This window comes from Odocoileus virginianus, chromosome 28 (assembly GCF_023699985.2).
Source record: "Odocoileus virginianus isolate 20LAN1187 ecotype Illinois chromosome 28, Ovbor_1.2, whole genome shotgun sequence".
Classification (NCBI taxonomy): domain Eukaryota; kingdom Metazoa; phylum Chordata; class Mammalia; order Artiodactyla; family Cervidae; genus Odocoileus; species Odocoileus virginianus.
This window is the reverse complement of record NC_069701.1, coordinates 39,983,771-40,005,490: the sequence shown is the minus strand read 5'-3', so window position 1 is coordinate 40,005,490 and position 21,720 is coordinate 39,983,771. Positions and strand designations below refer to the sequence as shown.

At 50.6% G+C, this 21,720-nt stretch overlaps 1 protein-coding gene and 1 non-coding gene across 2 annotated transcripts in view; one reads left to right on the top strand and one right to left on the bottom strand.

Annotated features, from left to right (window-relative positions):
* The window catches only part of CPT1A (carnitine palmitoyltransferase 1A), a 57,448-nt gene that overhangs the window by 7,995 nt on the left and 27,733 nt on the right, over positions 1-21,720 (top strand). The window contains exons 2-7 of the mRNA XM_020884047.2: positions 8,386-8,539; positions 11,574-11,713; positions 16,332-16,503; positions 18,993-19,094; positions 20,057-20,194; positions 21,460-21,537. Of these exons, the coding sequence (XP_020739706.2) occupies positions 8,399-8,539; positions 11,574-11,713; positions 16,332-16,503; positions 18,993-19,094; positions 20,057-20,194; positions 21,460-21,537 (771 nt within the window). The 5' untranslated portion in view covers positions 8,386-8,398. The remainder of the gene's footprint in view (positions 1-8,385; positions 8,540-11,573; positions 11,714-16,331; positions 16,504-18,992; positions 19,095-20,056; positions 20,195-21,459; positions 21,538-21,720) is intronic.
* Positions 15,617-15,723, bottom strand: LOC139031937 (U6 spliceosomal RNA). Its single transcript, XR_011484487.1, has one exon. It is a non-coding gene; the product is annotated as a U6 spliceosomal RNA (small nuclear RNA).

Below are 21,720 nucleotides of genomic sequence, written 5' to 3'. Positions count from 1 at the left end.
AATTGAATGGGACATGCAGCATTTCCCCCCAGATTGGAGAACTGTCTGTGGACTTGTGGTTTGTTCAGAGAATTCAGCAAGAATTTGTGTCCTGGGGAGCTTTACAGCTTATGATGAGAGATTAAATGGACAGTTGACAAGTGAAAGTCATTTTCGCAACAAGTACCGCTGAAATTGCTGGATGTAACTGATAGAATTTCCTGTGCTTCCAGAATGTGGATTCCAAGGCAGGCACTGGGGAGAGGGAGCTGTGAGCCAGGGGTGAATCAGGGAAAGAGAAATTAAAAAAAAAAACAAAACGGGCAGAAGTCGTCCCAGCTGTAAATCAGAGTTCCCAGGCTACGGCGCCGGACCTGCGGGTGGGCCTGGCCAAAGAGGAGGTGACCGGGGCCTGAGCTCTGGAGGGAATTTAAGACCAGAGGTGTGAGTTTTTAAAATGGCAGTAAGTAGGTCGTTATGCTCAACTGGGGCGTCTTATTCTGGACCTTGGTGTTTTCGTGGAGCAGATTAGCGTAAGGTGCTTAAGTGCCCTGGAGCAGACCTTCGTGCCCGTCTCTCTCTAGTGGCCCTCCTGGTCTCTAAGGTGGCACCGTCCCAGGGTTCCCACGTTCAGCCAAGGTGGGCGGGGCTGGCAGCAGCACCCAGGAGTGTCCCACGTGGGTGCTCTCCACGTGATGCACCTGGAAGCGACTTCTGTCCTGCCAGGGAGAATAAACGGGTCTGTAGCCCCACTGCACTAGTGGCAAAGAATCCACCTGCCATGCAGGAGACTGGGTTCTATCCCTGGGTCAGGAAGATCCCCTGGAGGAGGGCATGACGACCCACTCCAGTATTCTTGCCTGGAGAATCCCATGGACAGAGGAGCCCGGCGGGCTACAGTCCATGGGGTCGCAGAGCGTCGGACACGACTGAAGTGACTTAGCACGCATGCATGGACAGCCCCCCTGCACACAGGCACACACAGAGAGGGCTTTGTTTTCATTGTGTCGGATCAGTCACTGGATGTCTCCCTGCAGCTGAGGGCTCGCTGCCATCAGCAGCCACTTCCGCCTTACCCCTGAGCTATCTGGGCACGCAGGGCAAGAGGTGACCTCGCATCAAGAATAGTACCCAAGGGGCTTCTCCCGTCACCCAGCCAGACCTCGCGGGGAGGAGCAGCCAGCCTGTGCTCCCAGGCGGTGCTCCCGCTGTCCCTCTGTCCCCTCCAGCTCAGGGTTCTAGTCAGAGGGCCTCCAGTCTTTGCCCAGTGATGGTTTGCGGGAACAAGGGAATGACAGAAAAGGAGACCGTGCTCATGTCTTCTCCTCTCCTCCAACCTCCCGAGACCCTGGGCACAGCTGCACGTTCTGTGCGTGGGTCCCAGCGGTCATGCCGGAGTATACCTTGTCCCCAGGGAAGGCACCTCTCTCCACCCAGGGGTGAGGGTAGGAGTGATCCTGGGGGGAGGGGCATCATGCTGCCGCCACATCAGCAGGCGGAGGATGGAGTGAGGACCACCCCAACACACTCATGCCCGGGCATGGCAGGCAGTGAGGTGTTTCAGGAGTGATGGCAGGGAGGGTGTGGGAAGGATGCAAGATGGGTTTTCAGTTGACTTGTTCTGGCATCAGCGGGGCTTGAAGTGAGTCGTCCGCACAGATACAAGTCCAGGCCCCAGGCAGGGCCCTGTGGGTGACCAACTCCAGGTGCAAGGGGGCTGGAAGAGGACCCCGAGGGGATGAACCGGTAAGACAGTCTGCGTGCCCGGTGATCTTACCCAGGAGGGAGAGGAAGCTGGAGGTTGGGCTGGCACATGGGGTAGGCTGCACACGGTGTGGCCTGCTCGCCTGACCCTGGGGCCCTGGAGTGCCTTTTGACTTCATCCTGGAAGGTTGAAGGGATCCAGAGAAGAAGCTGTGCAAGGTAAGTGGCCCGGATCCAGACACAGGCCCGGCCAGCCAGCTGGCCCCAGGGCCCTCCCTCTCGCGGCGTGTTGGGTTCCCCGCTGTGCTCACAGAGACAGCAGGGCCGTGCCAGCTGTCCGGGTCGGGGGTGCCTCGGGGCTCCAAGGAAGCGGACCAGGCAGGCAGGGCTGGGGACAAGGCTGTCTCTGATCAGCATGGCGAAGGATTAGTATCTGTTCCTTCCAGGAAAAGGGTGTGTAGGGTGATTCCTTGCTCTAGTATGTTGGCAGTCTCTCCTGATTCAAGATAAAAAACAGCCTGCTGTATTAATATAGTGAAGTTGCTGTTTCAGTTCAGTTCAGTCGCTCAGTCTCCTCTGACTCTTTGTGACCCCATGGACTGCAGCATGCCATGCTTCCCTGTCCATCACCAGCGTCTGGAGCTTGCTCAAACTCATGTCCATCGAGTTGGTGATGCCAGCTAACCATCTCGTCCTCTGTTGTCCCTTCTTTTCCCATTCCCTGGGGCTCCTCATAATTGCTGAATGTCCAAGAGTTTATTTCAGCCTGCCTCCTTGCCCTGGAGCAGGTCTCGCCTCCCCCCCCCCGCCCCCAACCCAGCCTCACCTGGAAGCAGTTTGCTCCCAAGGCAAGTGGAGTCATCTGTGTGGGGAGGGCACTCCTAGGTGACCCTGTCCTGGTTCAACTCCAGGCCCCTTTGCCTTCACGGAAGGGCTGCTCACCTGATTGACTCCAGGTAAACATCCTGAGGGGCAGCTCGGCAATCTGTTGGCAAAGTCCCCACCACTCTGGTGTGTTCTTATTTGGTTGCTAAGTCACGTCCGACTCTTTGCGACCCTGTGAACTATAGCCCCGCCAGGGCCCTCTCTGTCCATGGGATTCTCCAGGCAAGAATATTGGAGTGGGTTGCCATTTCCTTCTCCAGGGGATCCTCCTGACCCAGGGATTGAACTCACGTCTCCTGCATTGGTAGGCAGATTCTTTACCACTGAGCCACCAGAGAAGCCCCTCCTAACCATTGGACCGCCTGGGAATTCCCAAGTCTTTATAGGAGGTGATTCCCGTCCCATCCCATCCACCCATGTACACGTCAGTGATTTTTAGTATATTCACAATGTGTGCAGCTGTGACCCCAGTCAATTTGGGAACATTTCATCACCCCCAAAAGATGCCCTCCCTACCTTTATCCCCCATTTTCCCCTGGCCCTAGGCAGCCACTGCTTTCTGTCTCTGTAGACTGTGCCTGTTCTGGACATTTAACATACCAAAAATCATCCAACATGTGGCCTGGCTTGCTGCAGTCATGGGGTTGCAAAGAGTCAGACACAACTGAGCGACTGAACAGCAGTGTCTGGCTGCTTTCACTCGCCATCAAGTTTTCAAGGTTCGTCCGTGCAGGGGGGCGTGTCAGTGCTTCGTCCCTTTGTATTGCCTGTGAATAGCATCCCGTTGTATGGATAGAGCACGTTTTGTTTACCCGTTGTCAGTGGGAGGATGCTTGAGTTGCTTCCACTTTTTGCTTATTATGAATAATGCTACTGTGAACATCCCTGTGCAGGTTTGGGTGTGGACATACGTTTTCAGTTTGCTGGGCATGTGCCTGGGAGCGGAATTGCTGGGTCACTTGGTGACTGCGTTTGGCCATCCGAGGAGCTGCAGACTGACATTCCCCCCAGCCAGGCACAAGGGTTTTGATTTCTTTGCATCTTAATGACTGCCATCCTGGTGGGTGTGAAGTGGTCCTTTGCATTGCCCTCACGGCTGCAGGGGGCAGTGTTTACAATTCTAAATGTCTCCAACTTCGAGGCTGTGAATGCCAGGATCCAGGATGGATTTTTCACTCATTAGATTTGCAGAGGGAACGTCTCAAGTCCTTGACATCTGATTCGCTAATTCCTGCTTGGCACCTAAGACACACAGTTAGTTTTTAGCCTGAACCAAGCAACTCTCTAGTTAAACTCAGGGAGTTTTGTTTTGTTTTGTCTTTTTAATAATTTTTATTGGAGTATAGTTGATTTACAATGTTAGTTTCAGGTGTACGGCAGAATCAGTTATACACATATATATGCCCACTTTTTTTAGATTCTTTTCCCATATGAGCCATAATAACAGAGTATTGAGTAGAGTTCCCTGTACTATACAGTAGGTCTTTTTTTTTTTTAATTATTTTGATTCATCTATTTATTTGGCTGCGCTGGGTCTTAATTGCCGTCATGCGAACTCTTAGTTACAGTACCTGGAACCTGGGCCGCCAGCATTGGGAGTGTGGAGTCGTAGCTACTGAACCACCAGGGAAGCCCCCAGTAGGTCCTTATTAGTTATCTGTTTTCAGAGAGTTCTGCTAAGGCCACTGACTTCAGAAAACGAGGCTGCAAATACAGTCAGTCTGCCCCTGTCTAGCAGGGGTTAGGTCCACAAACAAACAGTGAGCACACCCTTGGGGAATATTGACTATAAACACTAGACACTGTATTTAACTTCTGCCTTTAATAGCCCCTTCTTGTTCTGTGTAAAGCCTTTGAAAGCTCCAATAAATCATTGACAGTGTGGCCACAGTTGTATTTGCTGTGATGCATGCCATGTAGAATTCTTCTCTCTTGTAAGACTTGTGTTCACCCCAAGGCTTTGATGGGGGGAGGGGCTGAGTTAACCTTCAGGCTCGAAGCATCTTCGAGCCCCCTTGGGTAGCTTTTTGAGAAATGGATTCGAGCTGTTGATTGGAGTGCCCTCTTGGATTGTTTAAACTGGCTTGTAGCAAGCTTTTGCTTAGAGATCTTGGTGCTTTCAAAAATGGGACTTATGTCTTCAAAATTGGCCGGGCTGTGGACGTTTGCTCCATGCCAGGTAAACAGTGTGCAAAGGGTCATGTTTTGTTTTTTCGGGCTGTGCCAAGTGGCCTATGGGATCTTAGTTCCCCAACCAGGGATTGAACCCTCGGCAGTGAAAGCCTGGAGTCCTAACCACTGGACTGCCAGGAAATTCCCACGTGTAAATATTCTTGAATGCTAGGCAGGTGGCACCAGGCTAAGGTTACATGTGTGGATGCAGTTTTACTGATTTGCTCTTTTCTTTCAAGATCGTCCAGGCAGAGCTCTCGGCTGCCCATCCCAGCTTCTCCCTCGGCCCTGACGTCCCCACCTGAGTGCCCCCTGTCCACTGCCCCCGGGGTGAACGCTCCACTCCCAGCCCCCGCCTAGCCCACCCTGCTCTGTGGCTCTTCTGTGTTGGGGAGGTTGGTGGAGCCCACACAGTCCAGGCCCCAGCCCCAGGGTGCCTCTGAGACCTGCCTGCAGGGGGTCCTACCCCCATTCCCACTGTGGGCCATGCTCTCCTTGGAAACTGGTTTCACTGCCCCTCCCAGTCCCCCTCCTCTCCATATAGCAGCCAGAGTGGTCTTTGGGCTTCCCAGGTGCACTAGTAGTGAAGACCCCCGCTTGCCAATGTGGGTAGACGTTAACAGACCCCAGGTTTGGTCCCTGGGTTGGGAAGATCCCCTGGAAGAGGGCCCAGCAACCCACTCTGGTATTCTTGCCAGAATTGGTGATGGACAGACAAGCCTGGCGGGCTACAGTCCACGGGATCGCAAAAAGTCAGACACGACTGAGCAACTTGGCATATATACCCGTGTCTTCTTTGGAACAGACACAGGAACTGACACCCCAAACCATGGCGCTTGATACTTTTCCATCACCCTAATCGTGAAACCCGGCTGCCTCTGGGCCTTCCTGTCTGAATTCAGCCCTGCCCTGACCCCAGCCAGCCTGCATCTCCAGCCCTTTCACAGGTCTGCCTTCGATCCTGAAAATCTTGCCTTCTGTCCGATCCTTCCTCTGGGCTTCCGTGTTACTCGAGGGGTCCTCTCTGTCACTCCCGCTTCTTCCTGCCCCCCTGTCTGAGCTGCAGGGTGACCCTTCTTGCCAGCATCTCCATCCTCTCCACGGCTGGCTGGCATGTAGGAGGCAGTCAACACACACTTGTTGAACAGACGAGTGAGTGACAGCCGGGATCACGTGTTCTGATTTCCTGAAGAAAAAGCAAGGGAATTCCAGAAAAACATCTACTTCTGCTTCATGGACTACACTAAAGCCTTTGACTGTGTGGATCACAACAAACTGTGGAAAATTCTTAAAGAGATGGGAATCCCAGACCACCTTACCTGCCTCCTGAGAAACTTGTATGTAGGCCAAAAACATTGGTTAGAACCAGACAGGGAACAAGAAACTGGTTCAGAATTGGAAAGGAGTATGACAAGGCCGTATATTGTCTGCTTATTTAACTTCTGTGCAGAATAACTCATTCTAAATGCCAGGCTGGATGAAGCACAAGCTGGAATCAAGATCTCGGGAGAAATATCAATAACCTCAGATATGTAGATGACACCAGCCTAATAGCAGAAAGTGAAAAGAAACTGAAGAGCCTCTTGATGAAAGAGAAGAGTGAAAAGGCTGGCTTAAAACTCAACGTTCAGAAAACTAAGATCATGGCATTCAGTCCCATCACTTCCTGGTAAATAGATGGGAAGAAAATGGAAACAGTGACAGATTTCATTTTCTTGGGCTCCAAAATCACTGCGGATGGTGACTGCAGCCATGAAATTAAAAGATGCTTGCTCCTTGGAAGAAAAGCTATGACAAATGTAAACAGTGTATTAAAAAGCAGAGACATCACTTTGCCAAGAAAAGTCTGTATAATCAAAGCTGTGGTTTTTTTCCAGTCATGTACCAATGTGAGAGTTGGACCACAAAGAAGGCTGAGCGCCAAAGAATTAATGATTTTGCCCTGTGGTGTTGGAAAAGACTCTTGAGAGTCCCTTGGACTGCAAGGAGATCCAACCAGTCCATCCTAAAGGAAATCAGTCCTGAATATTCATGGAAGGACTGTTGCTGAAGTTGAAGCTCCAGTACTTTGGCCACCCGATGCAAAGAGCCAACTCAATTGGAAAAGACCCTGATGCTGGGAAAGACTGAAGGCAGAAGGAGAAGGGAGGGGTAGAGGATAAGATGGTAGATAGCATCACTGACTCAATGGACATGAATCTGAGCAAACTCCAGGGAGATACTGAAGGAGAAGGAAGCCTGGCGTGCTGCAGTCCATGGGCTCACAAAGAGTCGGACACAACTTAGCAACTGAACAACAACAAATCTTTGAAACAGCATTGCCCTTGATTTTGATGGGTTTGATGTCTGCGCCCAAGAGGCTTACATGGTGAGAAAAGGAAAACTAGCATGCGCGAGGGATGCACACACAGTTCTGGGGTTTTATTCTGCTTTACTACAAACTTTGGCATCACTGACTCGACGAACATGAGTTTGAGGATGCTCCAGGAGTTGGTGATAGACAGGGAAGCCTGGCGTGCTGCAGTCAATGGGGTCACAAAGAATTGGACACAACTGAGCGACTGAACTTACCTGGTAAACTTTTAGCTCCTTTGTATGCAGGTGTGCTTGTTGGCACGGGGTTTAGGGGGAGGTGGTGCCATCAAGCACTTTCAGCGGATCGGGGGAAGGCTGATGTCAGGGAGGGTGAGAGGGAAGAGGTGAGTCAGGAGTTGGTCGAGGAAGAAGGTGAAAGGAGGCAAATATTTACAGCAAGAAAATGAAATGCGCTCGCCTGGCAGAGGCTGGAAACCAGCCGGGAGGGCCAAGCCTGCGGGGGATGAGTGTGGCAGCTGTCTGATTTCCCAAGTCTCCAGGAGGGAGGCCCGCCCCCCGCCCCAGGGTTCTGTGCCTTGGGTTTTCCTGGAGTCTTCTGGAACCCGAAGTGCTTTGTGGAGTGGCTACCGCATAGCCAAGGTGTGTGGTGTTGACCCCGGTTCCCACCTGAGATAAAGCATCAAGGCTGTTTTGGATGTGTTTGAGGCTGTGCCAGCCTCCAGCCTGCCTGGTGGGTAGGGATGGGATTTGCCCTGGCACGGCAAGTTGCTAAACTGCCCTGGGATTCGGGATTCCGGTTGGGTGAGGCTCCGGCTGCCTGTTGCCCGGAGGCAGGGTTGGTGGGATGGCCAGGGGCCTGGGGGTGAGGGGTTCCAGCTCCTGGACTCTGCTGACCACCCAGCACCTCCAAGCAGAGGCAGTGATGGCTTGTCTGTATCCCTCTGGAGCAGGGGGGAGAGGTGAGGGGGCAATTACAACCAGGTGTGTTAATGAGTGACATTTATCAAATGGGAGGAAATGGTCAAATTCAGAATGGATCACACGTCTATTTAGGGGCTTCCCCAGTGACTGATCGATAAAGAACCCGCCTGCCAATGCAAGAGAGACCGGTTCGATCCCTCAGTCAGGAAGATTCCCAGTAGGAGGAAATGGCAACCCACTCCAGTATGCTTGCCTGGGAAATCCTGTGGACAGAGGAGGCAGGCGGGCCACAGTCCTTGGGGTCGCCAAGAGTCAGATACGACTTAGTGACTAAGCAGAGACAACAACAGGGGATTTTCTAATGTCTGGTCAACACTCACCACGTTCTGTTCACCCTTGTCTTTCCAGGAGCTCACTGACCATGGCGGAGGCCCACCAAGCCGTGGCCTTCCAGTTCACGGTCACTCCCGATGGGATCGACCTCCGAATGAGCCATGAGGCCCTCAGGCAGATCTATCTGTCTGGACTTCACTCCTGGAAGAAGAAGTTCATCAGATTCAAGGTTTCCAGATCCTTGCTTCAATCCGTACAGTTTTCGTTTTCCTATTTGAGAACTCCAGGTTCTATTGAAGTTTCAGTGCGTCCGTGGTAATTGGCACCTTATGTATGTTTCCTGGTCCTTAAGGCCTGTGAGACAATTTTATATGTATTGGCTCACTGAATTCCTGGAGAAATTCTGTAAGGCAGGCGGGGTGAATTGGGATGCTTTGGGCAGACAAGGAAATCGGGGTTCAGAGAAGGTAAGTGACCTTTGGGGTAGAAGGAGAATAAATGTCTCTAGCTCCGAGTCTGGGCCCCTCTACACTTCACAGGAAACCACAGAGAGTTTATTTAACAGATATCTCACCAATGAAATGGTCCACCACTGAAAAAGATGCACGTAAATGCAGATGCGGGCTTCTGAGCTGGCTCAGTGGTAGAGAATCTGCCTACCCGTGCAGGAGATGCAGGTTCGTTTCCTGTGTCTGGATGATCCCCTGGAGAAGGGAATTGGCTACCCACTCCAGTATTCCTGTTTGGAAAATCCCATAGATAGAGGAGCCTGGCAGGCTCCAGTCCATGGGGTCGCAAAGAGTTGGACGTGACACAGCTGAGTGGCTGAGCAAATGCGAAGCTCTCAGTTCTGTTTACCAGCAAGAGTGGACATCTATTCCCTGTTTTTAACCATGCGTCTTGTTTTCTTTAAATTTTACTGGAGCATAGTTGATTTGTAGTATTGTGTTCGTTTCAGGTGTATAGCAAAGTGAGTCAGTTATACACATACAAATATCCACTCTTTTTAAGATTGTTTTCCCACATAGGTCAGCAGAGTGACATTTTTCTTAAGTCTTTATTGAAATAATTTGTTACAACATTGCTTCTGTTTTATGTCTTTGGGTTTTTGACTGGTGGCATCTGGGGGATCTTGATTCCCTGACCAGGAATGAAACCCACACCTACTGCATTGGAAGGCGATGTCTTAACCACTGGATGGCTGGGGAAGTCCGATGTGCCTTGTTTTTAATTCATCTTATTTTAAAAATCACAGAAGTCATGAATATGCACATACTCTTCGCTTGAAACTTCCTCAATTTTGCTGTTGGGGGAGATAGTGCTGGGAAAAGTCTCCAGGGTTCTCTTTTCTTACTGCCAGTAATGAAAAAATGAAAGTCACAGAAGGACAAATGCATGTTTAAGAAAATTCAAACAAGTTGAAAGTGTATCAAAAGTGTCCCCTCCCCATTCCCCAACAAAACTGGGTTTGATGTCGTTTTCCTTTCAGAGGGCAGCAAAGAGGAGGGCTGTTGAGAAAGGCCCCCGAACTGGAGTGGGTGGGAGCAATGACCAGGGAGACCTGGCCTGGCTGGACAGGTGTCCCTGGCTCTGTTGGAGGGTCCTGGGGCCCAGGTTTAGTTCAGTTCAGTTGCCTAGTCATGTCCAACTCTTTGTGATCCCATGGACTGCAGCACGCCAGGCCTCCCTGTCCATCGCCACCTCCCAGAGCTTGCTCAAACTCATGTCCATTGAGTCGGTGATGCCATCCAACCATCTCATCCCCTGTCGTCCCCTTCTCCTCCCGCCTTCAGTCTTTCCCAGCATCAGGGTCTTTTCCAGTGAGTCAGTTCTTTGCATCGGGTACACAGTCTTTGCCTGAGGCCCCAGCGGCTGTGACCCTTCTTTCAAAGTGAAGGAGGGCGCCACGTGCAGGGAGGCGTGCCCTCTGCGCCCCTGACCTTGTGGGAGCTCCTTCTACCTTCCTAACCACGCGGTTTCCTCGGGGACCTAGGGGCAGGCGTGGGGGGTGGGGGGCAAGGCTGGCAGAGCTGCTGCAGGGTGGGGAGTGTGGGGGTGGAGGCCATTTATCTAGAAACTGCTTTCCCCCATTACCATTTAATGTGTCTTTATTTTATAAGAACATTTCAGAGAACTTCAGAGAACAGCAGAAGGCCCCCCCTCCCTGCCCCTGCCTCTCACTCCCAACCGCTTTGTTTAAAATCTTCCATGCCTCTCAATAATGGGAATAACATGGTAGTCTCTCCTAAGAGAATTCAGTAAAGATCTGAGAATGTTTTTAATCTGTTGTCTTGGTCAAACCAATCTCTTATTAACATGACTTCAGTATGATTTTTTTTAAATTGGAAGTCTTGAAACATACACAGAAGTAAATAATAGAGGCACACCGCTATAATAAAGTCACATTGCTCATTCCCACAACTGTCAACACTTTGCCAATTTTGAGATCTTATTTCTTCCTACCCCTTCTCCCCGGCTACATTGTTTCTTTTTAAGGGGCTGTCCCAGGGCTTTGGCTGAAGCATCTTTTGGGAGATTCTGGCCATGGAGTGAGGTCTTGTAAAATATTAATACCTCGGGTTAAGCAGTGTCTGATTCAGGAGCAGCCAGAGGGGTGATCTGAGTGAGGGTCTCGGGGCATCCTGGATGCAGCAGGTTGGGGAGAGGACGTCATGGTGGGCAGTGTCCTGAGTCAGTCTCAGGGGAGCTAAGGAATGGGTATGTTAACTTAAGGCTTCCAACTTAGAGTGATTCTCATGCCCTGGGGTCGTTCTCCAGGGAGACGATTTTTGAGAAGGTTTTGACTCATGTGCTTCCCTGGTAGCTCAGTGGTAAAGAATCTGCCTGCCAAAGTAGGAGACCCGGGTTTGATCCCTGGGTCAGGATAATCCCCTGGCAAAGGGAATGGCCACCCGCTCCAATATTCTTGCCGGGAGAATTCCATGGACAGAGGAGCTTGGCGGGCTACAGTCCATGGGGTCGCAGAGTCGGACACCACCAAGTGGCTAACACTTCGCTTCTGGTGCTTCTGATGTCCTGGGGCTGCTCTTCAGGGAGACTGTCTTAGGGAGAGTTTTGGCCCAGGAGTAGAGGAAGGGAAGGAGCTGCGCAGAAGTTGAGCCACTGAGCCTGGAGGCCCTGGGAAGCGTCGCCAGGGTTGTTTAGCCATCAGTGTGTGCAACCCCCACCCTCTCCACCGCCTGCCAGCTCACACCCCCTGCCAGCAGGAAGGGCACGCTCACAGCGCTTGTGTCTGTTTCTAGAATGGCATCATCACTGGCGTGTACCCGGCGAGCCCCTCCAGCTGGCTCATCGTGGTTGTGGGCGTGATGTCGACAATGTACGCCAAGATCGACCCCTCTCTGGGAATAATCGCTAAGATCAATCGGACCCTGGACGCGACGTGAGTAAGCCTCTCAAATCTCAAAGGGTCTAGGGAGTGACTCTCTTTTTTGTTGCTGCGTTTTTCTGTCTTTTCAAACGTCATGACGGTCTGTTCTGGATATTCTCTTAGAGGCTTTTGCTACGATTCTCACGACAGCTTTCTCCCCATGTCCTGGACTGATATGAAGGTCCCCTGGGAAGTTTGGGGTCCCTGTCACTCTTTCTCAGAAGCCCAGGTGTGTGAAGAGCAGCCTCTGCCCCGGGATGCCTGCCAGTCCACTTAGCCTGGCCGGGGGGTCCTCAGAACGAATTTTGTCCCAGGCACTGTTTCCGGACATGCTGTCTTCCTTGTACGGGGGGGGGCCATCCTGGAGTTCTGGGACTCCGGGAGCTGACTGCTATGGGGGGCTCTGGGGAGACTCCAGCCGCTCAGCTCCTTGTCTGAGCGACTTAGAACCTGGGGAGGGACTCCCGGCACTCTATCCTAGTGACTGTAGTTTTCTAAGAGCTTGAAAATAGGCTTTTTTTTTTTTTTTTAATATCGTGAGATTTGGCCTGGAGAAGCCTTTGGGTGATACTTTTCCTTCAAGGTGTGTGGCGCCTGGGGTCTCGTGCGGGAATGCTGGCCGTGCCCGCGAGGGTCTCTATGGAGCCCCTCTGATGGGTGACCCTGGCTCCCATGATCATCTCCTGCCCGGCGGCCCCTGCGCTGCCGTGACCTCTCTCACTGGGCTTTCTGATGTAAAGTGAGGAAATGCTCAAACTTGCAGCCTCCTGGGACTTCCCTGGGGGTCCAGTGGCTAAGACTCAATGCAGGGGACCCAGGTTCAATCCCCGGTCAGGGAACTAGATCCCGCATGTCACAACCAAGACCTGTGTGCAGCCATATAAATTCACAAATAAATTCTGAGAAAAAAAAGATGTGGATTCCTGCGCAGAGTCACGGAGAGGAAGTGGGTAGGTTGGGCTTCAGACCCAGCTCTGCGCAGTGCCTCGGACCCCCATGCTGCCTTCAGCAGGCCCTGAGCCTCCCCGCAGAGAGCCTTCCTGCCAGACAAAGGCAGGGACGGCACCTCTGCATCGTCGGAGTTCGAGGGACCCGGTGATGGGATCCACACGGGGCTAAGCCTGCCCCACCCGCCTCCATTACACTGTTCGTGATTGCAGCTCTGAAAGACACATTTTTATTCTTTTGGCTGTGCCGTAGGGCTTGTGGGATCTTAGTTCCCCGACCAGGGACGGAACCCAGGCCCTCAGCAGTGAAGTGCTGAGTCCTAACCACTGGACCGCAGGAGAATTCCCCTGGGATACCTGTTTCTGTTTTCTGGTTGAAAAGGACTCCACCTTGGCTGTGGCTTGTCCCAAGCCAGACCTTTGATCCTGTTTGTGTGTCGCTTGTTTACATCAGTGAACATTTTAGGTCTGTGACTAGAGAAATGATAATTCCCCAAGTCCTTGTCCCGTATTTGGGCTTTGCTTTTTGTTTTTAGTTTTTAAAAATTTTCTTCATTTTTTGACCGTGCCTCGGAGCAGGTGGGATCTTAGTTCCCTGACCAGGGATCGAACCTGCACCCGCTGCGGTGGAAGGGCAGAGTGTTAACCACTGGACCACGAGGGGATTCCTAAGCTTTGCTTTTGGGGTCGGGAGTTGTGAGGAAGGTGGGGGACGGATTGTAGCCCAGGTGCGTCCACCGGCTCTCTGGGCCGTAGCTGCAATGTTGCGGTTGGGCCCAAGATAAACAGATGAATTTCTGGACCCTTTACTAAGTCAGTTGTTTGGATTTCAATATTGCCTTCAGAAAAGGACAGGGAAATAAAGTGGCAAAATGCGACATAAAAGAAAGCTCACGGCTCAGGGCTGAGTTTGATTCTGATGACAGTAAAGAAAGGATTAAGCACTTTTCACGGAAAGGTCTGAATCTTCCCTCGCCTGGGCCGGTGCCCCTCGCAGCTGACTGCTGCTCCTGTGCACCAGGCCCTGGGATGCTTGGCAGCCAGTGCGATGCGCTGAGTCACCCGCAGCCCCCAGCTGCCTCGGAACCCCGGCTCACGCCTTTATCAGCGTCTGCGAGGCCCTGGGTACAAACCCATCCCCGCGGGGAACGCACATCTGCTCTTCGCACCTGCCGGACTCCTTGGTCTGCCTGGGGGCTAGGAGTCCCAGCAGGGTCCCCGAGCAGGGACTCCGTCTCTCTCTCATCATCCTACACATGTCTCTGCCCTCTCTTTCCAGAGAGCCACAGGCCTGCCCCCACCATAGACAGCTCATCTCTGCATCCCTGCCTGCTTGGGTTTAACACACTTTTTAATTTACTCCGGACCTTGGGTCATTTCTTTACACTGGATTATATTTAGAAGCGTTGGCTATTTAAAGCCCTTTCTAATCTGAGTCTTTATAAGATTTGTTTCTTCATCCTTCTAAACCAATTGCAGTAAACTGGGCCATCCCTGGCCCAGATTTAGAAAGACCAGGTTAAGGGACCAGCAGCTCCCAGGGTCAAGGGTCAAGGGCTGTTCTGCATATCCTTGCTGGAGAGGATCCCCAACACCCTGAAGTCTCGGCCTCCCCCCAACCTCTGGGTGGCCCACCCCCTGCAGCCTTAGAAGGGGCACAACGTATAACAGAAAGCTTTTTTTGCTAATGCTTTCAGTTGAAGTGCCTGTAGGTGTACATATAGAAAATGCCAAATGCATCATTTGCTCGTTGCTGTTCAGTTGCTCAGTCATGTCCAGGCTTCCCTGTCCTTCACTGTTTCCCGGAGTTTGCTCAAACTCATGTCCACTGAGTCAGTGATGCCATCCAACCATCTCATTCTCTTCCGCCCCCTGCTCTTCCGGCCTTCAGTCTTTCCCAGCATCAAGGTCTTTTCTAATGAGTCGGCTTTTCGCATCAGGTGGCCAAAGTATTGGAGCTTTAGCATCAGTCCTTCCAATGAATATTCAGGACTGATTTCCTTTAGGATTGACTGCTTTGATCTCCTTGCAATCCAAGGGAACCTCAAGAGTCTTCTCCAGCACCACAGTTTGAAAACATCAGTTCTTAGGTGTATAACATAATGATTTGATACATATATTCTGCAAAATGATTACCACAAGTTTTGTTAACATCCATCACCCAATATAGTTACAAATTTAAAAAATATATATTTTTGTAGATTTCACATGTGAGACCATACAGTATATGCCTTTCTTTTTTAACTTTTTTTAAAATTGAAGTATAGTTAATATTCAATGTTGTGTTAGTTTCTGGTGTATAGCAACATGATTCAGGAATGTGTATATATATTAGTTTTCTATGTCTGTGAGTCTGTTTCTGTTTCATTTAAAAAAAGTTCATTTGTGTCATATTTTAAATTCCACATGTGAGTGATATCATCTGGTATTTGTCTTTCTCTGTCTGACTTATTTCACTTGCTATAATGTCCTTAAGGTCCATCCATATTATCACAAATGGCAGGATTTATTCTTTTTTTTTTGCTGAATAATATTCCATTGTATCACTCCATATTAATACCATCTCTTCTTTATCCACTCATTTGTCCATGGACACTTAAGTTTCCATGTCTGGTCTGTTGTAAATGATGCTGTAGTGAACATGGAGTGATTTCATTTACTTCAGATAAATACTCAGAAGTGAAATTGTTGGATCATATGGTAGTTCTGTTTTTAATTTTTTTGAGGAATCTCCATATTGTTTTCCATAGTGACTGCATCAGTTTACATTCCCACCAACAGTGCATAAATGTTGCCTTTTTTCTCCACATCCTCACCAACATTTGTTATTTAAGTTATTTTTATTTTGTGAATATTTTGTGGTTTTTCAAAACAACTAAAACTACAGCCCACAAAAGTGTATGAGTGGCTGTATTTCTTCTCATTTTTTAAGTCCCATCTTTTTTTTTTTAACCAAATGATCAAACTTAAAAATATGGAACGCCTCATGAATTTGCGTGTCATCCTTGCGCAGGGGCCATGCTAATCTTCTCTGTATCTTTCCAATTTTAGTATATGTGCTGCCGAAGTGAGCACTAAGTCCCATCTTCATCAGATCACTTTCCTATCTACATCACTTTCCCTAGCAAATAAAAATATTTTCTAAGTTTTTGAGTGATCATTTTACAGCATCAGTTTCTATATGTGTTGATGATAAATGTTCCTGCCCAGATCAAAAACAAGCTCTTTTGATATAAATAGTTGAAGTAATAGTTTTGTCAAGTGACCTGCATTTTTTATGAGTCATGATGAAATGCAAAGGTATGTTTAAGGGAAAAACATCTTGAGTAGCAGGAATGGAAGGCGCAGAATTGCAGCCAGCTCCCAGCCAAGGAGAATGCAGGTTAGTCGTCAGTCTGGGGCGTAGCTCTCATCGTGGGCGAGCCAGTGCCTCACCCCTGACTTCCTCATCCTACTTGGACCTGGAGGAAGCTGTCTGTTTTCCCCGATTATGCCTGTTAGCCTGGGTGTGTTTCGAGGACCAGCAAAGCAGATGGGGCTGGTTCATCTCACATCCAGAAGAAAGATGGCTGAGTCTTGGGAGAATCAGGTTAACACGGGTGGCCCCCTCTCTCTGATCAGGCCTGGGGTCCGTGGCTTCCTTCGCTGATGAATCCATGGCTTGTCTGGTCTTGTCTCGGCAGTGGCTGCATGTCCAGCCAGACCAAGAAGGTGGTGAGCGGCGTCATCTTCGGCACGGGCCTGTGGGTGGCCCTCATCGTCACCATGCGTTACTCCCTGAAGGTGCTGCTGTCCTACCACGGCTGGATGTTCGGCCAGCACAACAGGCTGAGCCGCACCACCAAGATCTGGATGGTAATGCTGCCCCAGCACGCGGCTGCTGGGGAGGCTTCTGTTTCTCTCTGCCGTGCCTCGAGGCTTGTAGGACCTTGGTTCCCAACCAGGGGTCAAACCTGAGTCCATGGCAGTGAAAAGCCCACGTCTTAACCGCTGGACTGCCGGGTAGATCTACTGTCCCTGGTAGATGATTCTAAAACTGCTTAACATAGTCACAGCCGTGGGTGTTTCACAGCTTGATGTGTTTGGAGATAAATATATACTTGTGAAACCCTCATCTCTACCAAAGTCACTAATATATCCACCCCGCCCTCCTTGAACCCTGGGCCCCACCCATGCCTTTTGCCTTTGAATGTAAGAGCATTTAACCTAAGATTCACCCTCTCAGCAAATGTGTAAGGTCTGACGCAGGACTGTTTGTTCCAGTCTCAGTGTCCAGCACATACTTTTTTCCTGAGCTCCCTGGACAGTCCAGTGGTTGAGACTCCACACCTCCACTGCAGGGGCTGTGGGCTCCATCCCTGGTCAAGGAACTGAAACTCCACATGCCCAGTGGTATGGCTCGAAAAGGAAAACAGAAAAAGAAAAGCAAAAAACCCCCAACCAAACAGAACATAGTTATGTCCTGTAACTGAAACCTTGTCCCTTTTAAGGGACACACCCACACATATATGTGGGTAACTGATTCACTATGCCGTACTCCTAAAACTAACACAGCAGTGTAAGTCAACTTGATTTACAACCCCCATCCTGTGTCCCCCGGCCCCTGGCAGCCCCCCTCCCTCCTTGCTGCTTCTGCGGTTCCACGGACCCCTGAGACCACCGAGGGTATGTCCTTCTGAGTCTTGTTCACCCACTCAGCCTGGTGTCTGGTGTGGGAGACTTTCTCTTCTGCAAGCAGGGCCCTCACTGGGCCTTTTCCCCTTCGTGAATTTTTTTAAATTAATTTTTATGGAAGTCTAGTTGGTTTACACTGCTGTGTTAGTTTCAGGTGTATGGCAGAGTGAATCGGTTATGCATACACGTGTGTGTGGGCCCAGTCATTTCAGGCGTGTCCGACTCCTTGCAACCCTCTGGACCATAGCCCACCAGGCTCCTCTGTCCGTGGGATTCTCCAGACAAGAGCAGTTACTAGAGTGGGTTGCCATTTCCTCCTCCAGAGGATCTTCCCAACCCAGGGATTGAACCTGCATCTCCTGCATTGCAGGTGTATTCTTTACCCACTGAGCCCCCTGGAAAGCCTGTGCATATTCATATATCCAGTCTTTTTTTAGGGTCTGTTCCCAAATAGGTCACTACAGAGTATTGCGTAGAGTTCCCTGTGCTATACAGTCCCCTTGGTGACTTGAGCGTCACCCTGTAATTGCCAGAGAAGTCTGACCCACTGTGACTCATGAGCTTGGGCCGGGGACTCTTCTCCTTTAATTAGTGTATCCTGAATATCTAGTGTTGATGTCTGCTGGGTTTGTCATCTAGGGCACCCGTCAAACACAAGTACCTTCCATCTACTTCTCTGTAGCCTTTCTGACTAACTCGGGCAGTAAATGGTTTCCCTAGCTGAAACCAGGACACCTTGACTCGCCCTTAGCTTCTACGTTTCACCAGCTCACCTTGGTCCTTAGTCCAGCAGTCACTGACCTGCCATGTGCATGGATATTTGTCCTTATCTCACCCAGTGATACCTCTACCTGTGGCTGACTGCCACCCCCTGGGGCTCCTGAAAGGAGTGGGCATCCCCATGCCAGAGCCCACCACACCACACCTTTCATCTTTCCCAAACAGACTTCCTGCTGTTGCTTGCATGTAAGATTTCTGATTTCCAGAGAAATAGAATTTAACTCCCAGGAGAGATTCTGAGGTGGTATCCACACTTTATTAAGCAAGAGAAATGACCTGCCCCAGGGTGACCATCATACCTGGTGTCCAGTTGAGTCCCACCTGCTCTTCAGCATCAAGAATCACAGCACCCCCACCCTCCCCTGCCATGAGCCCCAGAAATTCTCTGAAGTCAGGTCAGTATGAGGTGACCAATTGCTAGAGCATGTTTAGATCATTCCAGACTTAAGCAGGGGCAAGTGTGTGCCCTTCACCAGACTTGTCAATGACCAGAGGGTCCCACTGCCTCTCCTGAGCTTGCTTCTGGGTTCAGGCCCCTCGCCCAGCCCCCGGTGCCAATCTGGAAACTGAGGGCCTTGCAGAAGTAGGCACATGGAACTTAATCCCCTTGTGCAGAAGTGCAATCAGACCCTGTGTCAGGGTGCCCAGGGAAAGGCACCTCCTGGACAGGGCAGGACTGTCTCAGACACAGAGCTTCATTCACCCTGGGTTTTAACTTGGGGTTTACTGTTTGCTGAGGCCTGCGAGGGTTGGGGCAAAAAATGGACTGGAGGAGATGAACTGCAGTGGAGAATCAGTCACCAGTTGGCAAATCATGTACACTGAAAAACTGGTTTTGGGTCTTTGACACAATCTCGTCTTTCAGAACATACCTTTTTTCTTTTTTTTAGTTTATGGTCAAGATCTTCTCAGGCCGAAAGCCCATGTTGTACAGTTTCCAGACGTCTCTGCCGCGCCTGCCCGTCCCAGCTGTCCAGGACACCGTCAACAGGGTAGGTCAGCTTCACGCTCCCTCCGAACACCTGCTCTGAACACCAGCATCTTTGCAATCAAGGCTTATGACTTGATGAGACTTCCCTGGTGGTCCCGTGGTTAAGACTCCGAGTTTCCACGGCAAGGGGTTTGGATTCCATCCCTGCTCGGGGAACTAAGATCCCTCATGCCCCCTGGTGCAGCTGTTGATGCTGTTGAGGTCCATGAACCTGCCTCCTCCTACCTGCAAGGACCAGAGTGAATCAAAGTGGGGGCCCTAAAAATTCTCAGCTGGTGGCCTGGCCTCAGCTTGGTGGTATGACATTCCCCGTCCCTGTCGTTTTTCTGGCTCCTTCTTCCTGTCCTGGGGTCCTAAGCACCAGCCTTTAGTACCACTCTAGGCTCTCAGAGCCTCCCCCTCATCTCATTGGCACCTTCATAGCCTAGGTGAGAACAGAGCTCTTACGAAGGACCAGAAGATGGAGGAAAAAACCCCACACATTACAAGCTCATTGTTGACCAAATCTTGATCTTGTCAGTCTAGAGTCCACTTTGGTGATTTTGTGCTGATTCAAGATCTGAGGAGTGTGCGTGCCAGTAAAAGGACAAAAAAGTTTGTCTTTTTTTTTTTTAAAGTTTGTCTTTTTAAAATATAATTAATTAATTAATTTGGCTGCTCCAGGTCTTAATTACAGCCTTCGGGGTTTTATAGTTGTAGAACGCAAACTCTTAGTTGCAGTAGGTGAGACCTAGTTCCCTGACTAGGGGTCGAACCCAGGCCCCTGGCACTGGGAACTGGGAACCTTAGCCACTGGACCACTGGCGATGTCCCCCCAAAAGTTTAATTGTTGAGTTATCCCTGATGTAAAACATCCTTTAGTATTGAAGTTAGCTAACTTGAGTGAAGACTAGCCTTTTTCTAAGGCATAAGGAAAGAAACCTTCTATTTTAGCTGGGCTTATGTTTTTTCCCTTAACCCCAGTACTTGGAATCTGTGAAGCCTCTTATGAAGGAAGGAGACTTTACACGGATGACAGCTCTGGCACAAGATTTTGCTGTCAATCTGGGACCGAGATTGCAGTGGTATTTGAAGCTAAAATCCTGGTGGGCTACCAATTATGTGAGTATACAAACATGCTGTTTTTCTTGGTGGAATTTTGTGTAGGAATATAATTTGTTCCTGAGCCAATTGAGCTTCCCTACGTATGGCGAGTGTAAGGAGACACAAGTGGTGGATGAAACAGGCAGAGGAGTTGAGGTTTGAGGAAGAGCTAGTGTGGAAGACTCGGACCATAAAGAAGGCTAAGCACCAAAAAATTGATGCTTTCGAATTGTGGTGCTGGAGAAGACTCTTGAAAGTCCCCTGGACAGCAAGGAGCTCAAGCCAGTCAATCCTAAAGGAAGTCAGCCCTGAATGTTCATTGGAAGGACTGATGCTGAAGCTGGCGCTCTAATACTTTGGCACCTTGATGCAAAGAGCCGATTCATTGGAAAAGACTAATGTTGGGCAAGATTGAGGGCAGGAGGAGAAGGGGGTGGGTGACAGAGGATGAGATGGTTGGATGGCATCACCGACTCAATGGACATGAGTTTGAGCAAACTTTAGGAGATAGTGGAGGACAGGGGAGCCTGGCAGGTTGCAGTCCATGGGGTCACAAAGAGTCAGACACGACTTGGTGACTGAAGAACAGGAGGGTGGAAGAGAAGGTGTGACCCAGACAGAGCTGGTGGGTGGGGCACACCAGGGGCGTGGCCATGGGGCGAGTCCCGACCAGAGAGAGCAGAGTCCAGGGTGGGTGCGGCAGGTCACGTCGGGTTGTGATCCTGCGTTGGTTACACGGTATGTTGAGTTTGTGAACATTTTCACAAGTTCTTAGATTCTTAGGTGGACACCGTTCTGTGTGTTTATGTACTTTCTTACACAAAGTGGAAGGATGGTGGTCCTCAGTGGAAGGCTGTGGGTGTGGTTAGGATGAGACCGCTGGCCTCCTGGGGGATGCTGGGAAGACAGGACACGTGGCCCCGGGGTGGCTCCAGGCAGAGTGGAGACTGGGAGCAGAAGGGGAGAGGCAGTCTGTGGACAGTTACTGGTGGTGTTGACTGTTAAGAAATGTTAGAGCAGCCAGACATTTATCATTTCTTTCCCATTTGGTGTTTCTTTTTTTTTAAACCATCTATGAAATGAAGGTAATGTACCCTGTAGCTGAGTCTTGACTTGAATAAAGCCATCTTCCGGCGCCCACTGTTTTGCATGTGGTCTCACTGGGGCTGACTTGGCCCCGAGAGAGAGAAATGCTGTAAATGCGCCCTCCCCCACCCCTCGGCGCCCGCGCCTGTCCCGGGCAGCCTGGTTAAGCCTTGGTCTCTCTTGCTTGCACCTGACAGGTGAGTGACTGGTGGGAGGAATACATCTACCTCCGAGGACGAGGGCCGCTGATGGTCAACAGCAACTACTTTGCGATGGTGAGTCCCGCGGGCCCACGGCGTCCGGTGGAGACCAGACCCCAGGGTGGCCCGGCCCGGCCCTGCAGGCTGCCTGGGGATGCGCTAGGCCTCCCCTGGCCCTGCTTCCCCCCCACAAGGCCTCACGCCCCCGTCAGGGAGCACAGGACCTGCCGTCCACAGCAGAGGGCCCCGTGGAGGTAC